The sequence below is a fragment of the Sceloporus occidentalis genome, unplaced genomic scaffold (genome assembly GCF_023333645.1).
Source record: "Sceloporus occidentalis isolate IW3139 unplaced genomic scaffold, rSceOcc1.0.p SCAF_126, whole genome shotgun sequence".
NCBI classification, from domain to species: domain Eukaryota; kingdom Metazoa; phylum Chordata; class Lepidosauria; order Squamata; family Phrynosomatidae; genus Sceloporus; species Sceloporus occidentalis.
Window position 1 is genome coordinate 2,038,762 of NW_028317106.1, and position 10,168 is coordinate 2,048,929.

General features: G+C 42.4%; 1 protein-coding gene across 1 annotated transcript; it reads right to left on the bottom strand.

The window, feature by feature from the left end:
* Positions 1-1,051: 1,051 nt before the first annotated feature.
* On the bottom strand, positions 1,052-5,913 carry LOC149281943 (tektin-3-like). Its single transcript, XM_089498904.1, has 7 exons — positions 5,335-5,913; positions 2,856-2,939; positions 2,501-2,571; positions 2,162-2,305; positions 1,839-2,061; positions 1,479-1,633; positions 1,052-1,268 (listed from the first exon to the last, which is right to left on the bottom strand). The coding sequence occupies exons 1-7, from the start codon at positions 5,911-5,913 to the stop codon at positions 1,052-1,054; spliced, it is 1,473 nt and encodes a 490-aa protein (XP_089355030.1).
* Between the last annotated feature and the right edge of the window lie 4,255 nt (positions 5,914-10,168).

Below are 10,168 nucleotides of genomic sequence, written 5' to 3' on the forward strand. Positions count from 1 at the left end.
TAATAAAGAAAAATAAAAGATCTGCAATAATGAAATAACCCAGCTACATTGTACACGCGGTATCATGACACATACGCCCCATTCGCTATGTGGCCCGTTAAAAAGCCACACCGGTCACTGAAAGAGTTAACCCCGTCATTAGCGCAGGCCGGGCTGATCTATTTAGCGACACAAAGTTTCCACTCGCAGAAATACCAGCCAAATAAAAAAAAAACCCTGTCCTGTAATAGATGAGACGCCCTGTAACGGGCTCCAGGAGTCCTGCTAGTAATCCCGTCCGTGACGGCTGTTTAAATGTACTTTATTTTACAGCGATGGGGAGGAGTGGAACATGAATGCGAAGCGTGGCCCCTACGGCTTTAAATGCTATGATGTCACCATGCTGGCGTTATGAAGTTATGAAATGATGAATGGTTTGCAGGATACACATGATCAGGAAAGACTAAAGGATCTCAATATGTCAATATACAGCGCTACGGAATATGATGGCGCTATATAAAATAAATGAATAATAATAAAGTCCGGCTTGGGGGAGAAGAGAGGGGGGGGGGGGGGGGAGACATTTAAATACATAAAGGAGGACCGGAATCTAACACTAGAGGGTCGGAGGCTGAGATGGAATGGAAGGAAGTTTTACTTTATTGAGAGGGTAGTAGGTAAGTGAGACAGCCTCCCAGCAGACGTGGTAGAGGCCAATACAGGTGGGAATTTAAACATACATGGGGCAGGCATACAACTCCTGAACTAGACCAACGACTGATTAAGGTTTAAGTCTTTATAGGAGGAAAAACAGGCAGACTAGACGGGGGCCGAACCGCTGGGCGATCTATATATCTTCTATGAGTCAGGCAGCGTGATTTATTATAATTAAACGCGGAACATCTCACTCAATGAGAAAAACTTTTACTTAGTCCGTAAAACGTCCACTTTTTATTCAATGTAATTTTAGGGTTTGTGCACTAATAAAACCACACGACACAGCAGGTGAGTAACGATTCTAACCGGGGGATATTTTTTTTAAAAAAAGTACACAATTAGATTTTGGGGGGGTTTACGTGTAGCCGACCAGTCGAGGTGTGCTGGGGAAGCTTTTCCTCATGCCCATACATTTCTCCTGGTCAATGAAAAGGCTGTTGGCCTTGAGGGACAGATCATGTTCCAGGTTGGCCTTGGTATGGACCAGCATCTGCAGGGTGTCCTCAGCTTCCCGTAGACGTTGCTGCAGGACCTGAATGGCGTCGTCTATCTCTTGGACTTCGTGAACGAGGCTGAGAAGGAGAAGTTTGAGAAAATAAGAAAACAGCAGGAGAAGTCAACATGGAGCGTTACGAATCACAAAGACACTACACATCAGCGTAGAGCAGGTGGTGTCTTGGAACCTAAAGGTCACACAAGGTCATACTGGGCAACTCAAGGTGATTAACTCCCCATAGAGAACTCTCAATACCCACAATGGGGCTTATTACGCCTAACCTTACCGAATCTGCGCGATGTCCCGGCACAGTTCCACATTGGGGCGTCTGGTACGCTCGTCGAGCCGTGTCTGGGCCACTTTCATGGGACCGATTTTATCCTTGATGGCTTTTTTGATGGCTTCGATTGTCATCTCTGTCTGGAAGATTTCCTGGAGCGTCTACGGAAAAGGAATCTATCAGCTTTAATGAATAACGTAACTTCCGCAGGATACTAAAACCTAACTTTTGCACCTTTACGCCTGGTTCACAGTATGGAGAGGGCACAGTGATTGAAAAGCTTTTGTTTTTTAACTCCACCAAAACAAAACTGAGCGCTGTGGCATGTCTGCTAAACCCGGCCACTTCTTTGGACCACTTCTTTACCTTAGCGAGGTGACTCTGCAGCTTGTTCTTGGTGTCAGCCGTCTCGGAGATACGGTTGGTGAACATGACGTTGACGACATTGAACTGACTCCACATCTCGTTGGAGGTCACATTGAGAAGATTCTCCACGTCCTCTCTGAGCTTGGCTGATGCCGCCCGCTCGCTCTGTGACCTCAGGATGTTGTCATCGCTAAACTTTGCCCACGACTCCGGGACTGAGATCCTAGAAGAGACAGAGGATAGTCAGGAGGTCCGATGGATTCATTCATTTTTTTCAGACAGTTCCAAGGAGATTTAAGAGACAGAGATACAGACTGACTTACGTTGCATCGATACGCTCCACGCCTCGGTAATACCCGATGCCTTCCGAGGTGTTCCTGAGGTTCTGACACTTGTCGTCTATGCGGTAGGCCATTTGCTTGTCACCTATATCTCTTTCGAGCTCGTGCTGGGCTGCTCTGTTGGAACTATAAGAAAGAAAACTCGTTGGGGAAACCTGGAAAACAAGTGACACTCAAGACCTTGAAGATAATTCGATTCTAAAAACAATAATTATACTCCCTGAGGCGGTAAAACACGGCCACAGAGCCTGCGATTTGCAGAGCCTTGTCCAATTTTCTGTATTTGCACGATAAAACAAGCAATAAAATAAGACGCCTTACGCGAGCTGTGCCGTTGTCTTCTCCAGGTGCCTTCTCATCCTTTCTTGGCAGGACTTGATGCAGTCCACCTCCTGCCCAATGCAGATGTGCAAGAAGGGTTAATGGGATTCAAACATTTTTAGGAGCAGTTAATTCTTCTTCAGTTGTCGTGGATTCCACATTTTAACTGCTCTCACTGCTGTCTATGAAATCTATCTTCTAACTATAAAGGTCCCATGTCAGCTTTTTGCAGAGATTCCAAAAAGAACTTCGTAAGACAGATTACACAGACTCTGCCTTATACCTGTCTTCTAAGTGTTGAATGTTCAGTAGCTATTGAAGGACATTTTCGTCGTTTTAGAATAGATCCGCTCACCTGCAGAAGCTGCTTTTCTACATCATCGTGTACAAGGTCTATGGACATCCTCTTCTCCCGGTGATAGAGACACTCCTGAGCGACCTGAAAGAATTCCCCGCAAACAAATCATGAAATTATAGAAAAGGCAAGAAGAAATTGGTGCATTTTTTTGCTCCGAGGTTGAACTTAGCGATGGGAGCACCTGGCTAAGTGAATCGAGACTTAAGGGCAAATCACTGCTGAGAGTGGTGGGAGTATCTCCTCATGTGAATACATGTTTTGGGACCTCTGACCCATTGCATAGCGCTACGTATAGTTTACCAAATCTAATATACCATCACTGGCCCCCCAGTCGGAGACCAGGCAGCAAGGAAGAGGGCAAATAAGGACATCAAGCCACGGTAAAGGGCAAAGTGTACAGCGGGCTGAAATAAAGGCTTAGTTTAGTATGAAGCGGAGAGAAGAGTACATTTTAGGATGGAGTGAGATAAAAGCACAGGGTAACATTGTATAACATGAAGTGGAGGTAAGAGAAAAGAGTAAGGCAGAGAAGAGTTAAGGAGTTAACGGATAGTATGAAGGAAAGGAGCTCTGACTATGGCTAAAAAAATGAGAAATAGATAATATTGAGATAAGAAGGGGGGGTGGAGGGGTCTGATTACACAGAATTAACCATATCTGACATTATTGTTACATTATTTTTGTGTGCGCAGCTCAGTTATGGGTAATTCCGGGTAACGCCAGCCTAGTTTACAGATCCCCCGGAATATAAACGAGTCACATTGTTACAGTGTAACCGCATGCGACTGACTGCCGGTACGCCGAGCAATCCCCAGACCTCCCAGTGTTTGTAGCAACCGGTGCCGGAGCTGTAACGTGTATTGTTCCCCGGCTCTGCCTGGGGTGTGTTAGACGATATCCTGGCTACTCTGTTTACCGGGCGTAAGGCACAGATTCGGCCGGAGATGTTTGAGATGAAACCCAATACTCCTGGGCTCATCCAAAATGTTCATTAACCGGGTCTGCTAATTGTGCTGTCCGAGAATGCACTCAATGTGTACGGGATTAATTACATGTATTTAACAACTAACCCGTTTACCTTAGCGCTATAGATCTGTGTCAAGCCTTTTAGATCGTAGTTAACACAAAGCGTGCCAGAGAAGTTGTATAATATAAGTGTTTTCTTATTAAAGGGCACGCAGTACTATAAGAGGAGAATATAAGGACCTAGAACCCTAGAACCCCAAGACTAAATATTAATTAGCTTTAAAGTTCTGATCTCAGACCAGGGTCTGTCGCGGTTTATAGGGAGTCTCCTTAATCTGAATTACCAAGAATCAGAGCACTGTGGGGGTTTATTCACTAAACTGCGGGTTGCAAGGGGGTAGTACTAAACATTTGGTCTCACCAACTTCACTCTGCATTATGAAGAGCCCTGTGAATATCTCCAAGAAGTTAACATTTTTGATCCAGATGGGAAAAAATATCTATGTCTGTGAGATGAAAAGTTTCAAACAATTGCTGCCTGAGATACAGCCTGGGTCTGGCAAAAAACCAAAAATTACATAATTTGTGGCTGGAATCAGAACTCGGTCATCACATGTGATCGGAATGAGTGTCACTTTAAGGAAACGGTTTGGTCATGTGAGCGTTAGCAGGGCTGCGCTTTAAACAGTGAATAAAAGTAACCTGGATAATCCCGACATTCATCTACTTGAGATACAAGGCCATAGAAAAAATATATATATCATCATAAAATTATATAAACTGAAGAAATTAGAAAAAGCAAAGTATAGTATATAGCATTAATATAAGAAGCTTATGAAAAATGTTATATTTAACATAGTTCTTTCTCTAAGAAATATGAAGACATTTTGACCTTGCAGAAGGCCTTGGTACCTATAGGAGACCTATAAGGAGATCTATAGGTGACGCATCTGATATATATATAACGACCAATGTTCCTGGGAACAGAGAAACTGAAAGTCTGCTTTTTTTCTACTTAATAAATATATTATATATATATATATTATGGTTGCCCTGGGTGTACACTTTGCATTTCAACCCGCTGAAGGTGGACTATTGTTACATTTGCGTTCCCTCTGCCAACCTACTGGGGATTAACAAAAGTAACTGTATGCGGTAATTCACACCTGGTGGCCCCACCTCTAGACGGAGATAAAACATATTGGATTAACTGTGTCTGATGTTAAAGCTTCCCTTTGTTTACAATCGAGCTTTTCCAAACAATATCTAGACTTCCCTCCGTGGACTCACTTGGTGTTACCCCCGTTCTGGATATTAGATATGTCAATGCTTTAAATAGACACCTCTGGGCTTCAGCCAACTACAAAGTAGTGGAAGGGAAGAATTGCTTTTGGGAAACCCTTTGCAGGACGTAGGACATGCCACGAGGGTGGATATTTTGGGATAATGGTAATATATATATTTTAAGGGATACAGGACACATCTTCTCAAAGACCTTATATATGGGTACCTGTAGTGGTCCTTCTGTCTCGGCCAACGCTCTTTCCAGCCTCCTCTTGACTTCGGAGAGGGCGTTAGTCTCCCCAATCATCTGGTCGATCTCATGAACGATTTCCGATTTCCAAAAGGCAATGTCATTTACCCGTTCCCCCAAATCTTTACTGGTGTCATTCTGAATCTTCCTTGTCCTCTGTTCCTTGTCTTGAATCAGCCGACTGGTGTCAAGTCTTAGCCTCTCCGCACTGCGCCTGGAAGACTCGGATTCCCGATAATTTTGCTGATTGGATTTATACCAGTCGTCGGGAGTATATCTGGTGAAAAGAGCCGTTCTGTTGGATGGGAAGGGGATGATTTGGGCAGGACCTAAACCTGGGGAGCTCTTGGAGAGCGGAGCCAGCGTTGGGGAAGCAGATGCTACCTTGTAATATGTGCTTGGCCGCCAAGGAAGACTCAGGCTATGGCTTAGGGAATAGTTAGGGAATCGATTCTTATAACTTGATGCCATGGTGGAAATGGCCGGCAGAAAATTAGTAGGTGTTGGTCTTGGTCGAGCATAGGTAGCGGTTAGTGTTGTGCCTAACAGTTCCATGTTCGGCGCTCACCATATAACAAGATTCCTGTTTACAGGGAGAGAAACATTGTATCAACTTCAATGCAGTTACATTTACTTTTCATAAGCGGGATCTCTGCAAGGACAATCAGTCGTTCTGGGATGGTTACCACAGTGATATGGAAGGTGATATACAGGAGTTTCTGGCCAAACACATTGAGCAGAGCGCCGACTCCTTTAAAGTAACTGTAATTCGAGACGGCCTCAACACCAATGCCCTCCACCCCAACCATTTATTTCGAATGTATAGCATCTATACAACATAATGGGCTGGAAGAGGGCCGTCCTCCCCGTTAAGTGATAGCTACACTTATACATGAGTTAGCGTGTCCGCTCTATGTAACCGCTGATAATGGGTAAGGTGAGCTTCTCTCGCTGTAGTCTATTCTGTCTCCAGGGTTCACATACTGAGACCCACGAGACCTTTTGTTCTGCAGCTTCACCAAGACTTACCACAGACAATTTGTTGCAACGATAAACACTCTTATCTCAAACAAACACATACTTACTGCCCTTACAACATTCACAGTCTAATGGTAGACAAGAGAAGACTGTAATACATGCGCACATACATATGTATATATGTGGTCAGGATTCATATACGGCGTCCAAACCCAGGGCCAGAAACCTGCCCGGAACGTGCTAATGGTTTATTATATTACATCTTAGCTATTTAAGGGTCCGGTTCCTTGACTGAGGTCAACCCCAATAGGACAACAATGTATTCTGTAGGCAATAATATATAAATATATAAAAACAAAAAGCACATTAGGATACAAGGAAAGTTTAAGGATCTTTTTAATCTTAAAACATCTTCTCCACAATGTAATATCAGAAACAATAATTGGGAGATAATATGGATAGTCTTCTCCTTGATACATTGATGATGTAACACATCTTACAATATTTTCTGACATCACTTCATTGATCAATACATAAAAATGTTCTCCTATCATATAATTTGCATAAATTAAAGATAGTGATTCTGAAAATATATATAGGTATAAAAAGTGTATAAATGTATTGCTGGTCGCTTTTAGTGAAACCATATTGCACATAGGTTCATAGTTCGCCTCTCGATATATTGACGATAAAACACACTTCTTATGACCATCATTTAACAAAAAAAAACATTTAATACATTCTTGTATTTTTGGGGGAAATCTAATATATAAACAGTGAAAAAATTATGGAATAATAGAAATAGAAATAAAATAATTAAAATAACCATTTGTATCCAGTACAAGCAAGCAAATAATATAACAGCACGGGATGGGGTACACCGATTTGATATATATATATATATATATATATATATATATATATATAAAATAACAGATTAAATAAGTATCTTGTGATACCTTTTTCAGAATTTTGGAATGACAAGCTTTCGGGAGTTTATTACAATTAAACAAATTATTCTGAACAGAAAATAAGCATGTTTTAAGCATGTTGTTGGTGTTCATAATTGGTAAAACCTCTATTTTGTACACACACACATATATATATATATATATTAATTCACATTCTATGTATTCATTAATTCACTCACATTCTATATATTAATTCACTCACATTCTATATATTCATTAATTCGCATTCTGTATATTAATTCATTCGCATGTATTTACTCAGTCACTCACATTGTGTACATTCTGTTACTCTTGCATTGGGAGACTCACCTGCAGGCAGGGGCAGGTGGGTGTCTGTGAGGCAGACAAGAGGCAGATAGGGGCAGGTGGCAGGTAGGTTGCAGTATCAGGTGCTGTCCCCGGCTCTGAGCATCCCTGCACTCCAACCTGGTGCCGACAGTGTCCCCGCCTTATGATGAACCCAGAGTGGCAGCCCCGCCGGCCATTCACATCTATGCCCCATCAGTGAGAGGCTGGAATCATCTGCCACGCAGCCAATAGGAAAGTAGGAGGCGGTGACCACAGGCGGGGCTGACTCGGTGAGCCTGGTTGCCATGGACGCGCTCTTCTTAGCAACCAAAGTTAGAGATCCCAGGGAGAGACGAGCCGGGGGATGAGAGAGACAAGACTGGGCAGGAATGGAGGGGCCCGGGGCCACTGGGGATGTGTGCGGGGGGCAGTAATGACACGTGATTAATCAGGGCAAATCCAAGAGCAGAGCTAGAGCCCAGAGCTGAAGTTTCTCTGCACACAAGGAGTTAGCCGTTTGTTATCCATTAAAGGTGATTCTTGTTCGGAGTCTTAGAAGTGTCCTTGTCACCATGGCAACCAATGGAGTTAAAGGGCTCATCCCATGTGAGTTATCGTGCAGTGGGCAGGATTCTCCATAGTACTGATTAAGAAATCGGTTTTTTTTTTGGAATCAATAGGTTTAAATGTATTAACTGTGTGAATGCCAAACACATTGCAATGCATTCTGTGATTTTGCAACCCCGAGTCTCACGGTTTTTGCCCCAATCTAACAGTCTCAGGGTGACAGGGCAGATTCTCAGGGTCACACATTATGGCACTGCTGTGATCATATGTAAGACTTCCAGTTGGTTCCTTTGCTCCCAGTATGTTATGGCTGATATCCCTGCTTGAATGCAGGTGACTGAAAGAACTGTATTTTTAAAGAATGGAAACTCAAGATGTCCACAAGGGCCGGTATTAGAGCCGTTTGGGTAACATATTTGGTGAATCACCACATGGGATCTGCACGATGGGCCATTAAACGGTTAATATTTAAGGAGGTATGGCCGTGTTATTTTCAGGCAGGCGAATGGGATTCCCTTTCCGTGCTTTTGCTGTTTAGTAAATAGACGCCGTAGGATCACGTAACATACACTCTGCGGCTGAGCATCTACCCGCAAATATCTGTACTATGCTAAAAAAAGTAGCCCACTACCTGCCCGACACGTAATTTGCACAGAAGGCCACAAGTCGGCTTTTCCCATCGGAATACTGTTTACATTACTACAATTCTCCTAGTAATTTATCAATCTCCTTGGGCTATTGTTTAAATGAGCAGCAAACCCATCTTTAAGGCACGTATAGATACAACAATACAGGGATATCCGTCCGATTTAAATAAACTCACCCCCGAGCGACCCGGCGACTTTCCCTATAACTCCGAGAGTTTCTAAATTTAAATATCAGAGTCTAAAATTAGGAATTTCATTCAATTTGGCTCAGAATAAACACTCTACGGGTTTTTTTTATTAAACAAAATAATCTGTTGCTGCTAATTGAAGACTTTGAACCAAGCTGATTTTTTGGACAGTTATGGCCAAACCTTGTTTTTGGCCCCTACCAAAAAAACCCTATTTTACTCCTAAATATGTTTAAATGGCTCCTACATTTTTCCTAAAATACAATCTAACACCCCATCATGTAGAGGAATGAGCCAGCCTGGGGCAGGTGTGATTGGAGATAGCAGTTATTGGGCTGGTAATGAAATGGTTTGGTCCACATTCCTATGGTGGGTCTCTTCCTGGAGACCTGGCCATGTTTGAAGATGTTCTCCTACATTGCCCTTGTTCAAATTTCTCTTAAAACCACATCTGCTTTGAATCAACGTAAAGAGGCCCCAGGAAGGGAGTTACTTCCACACCCTTCTGCAATTTAAGAATTTTCGAGACAAAAAAAACCACCCTGAAATATTTTTGCTTGAATTTGATGGATTGACCCACAGGCTCTGGGTCCATCAAAGACGATACAGGATACATTTTGTTTGGTGTGGGCAAGAGAAAAGAATCAAGGACAGTGAGGTACAATCTGTTAGGAAATTAGAGCGCAGGTCTCAAGAGCTCACACTCTACAGGCCAGAGAAAAGAAAAGAAGCAGAATACATTTAAAGAGATTGTCTTCCTAAGGATGTGTCTACTTGGTCTGTGATTGAAATATTTTTATTGTGGGTATAGTTTTCATACAATTAGTTAGAAAAAAGTCAATCGAGGTCAACAATTCCAAGATTTTCCTAATTTCTTTTAAAAAATGCATATACTTATTCCAATAGCGAGTAAGAAAGTGGGGGTTTGGTCAACAAATCACATTAAATACATAACATTATTCTAAAATAAATCCAAGTTCTCCATTCTCTACTGAAAACATTAGAACGAAGAGCGTCTGTTTGCAGGAATTTACGCTCTGAGGGGGATGTGCCTGGACTTCCAGGAATTTAGGTGCAAATTAACCAAGATTTGGGAAAAAATACGTGCAGCTACATTTTAAAGCCAAGTATTTTTCCAGCAAAGTACATGTACGTAGTTGTAATTTCCAAG

Coding starts and splice junctions, on each gene's coding strand:
- LOC149281943 (XM_089498904.1), bottom strand. CDS start 5,913: ATGGAACTGTTAGGCACAACACTAACCGCTACCTATGCTCGACCAAGA. Junction 2,940..5,334: donor AGACAGAAGGACCACTACAG/GTACCCATATAT, acceptor GAATTCTTTCAG/GTCGCTCAGGAGTGTCTCTA. Junction 2,306..2,500: donor AAGACAACGGCACAGCTCGC/GTAAGGCGTCTT, acceptor TCTTTCTTATAG/TTCCAACAGAGCAGCCCAGC.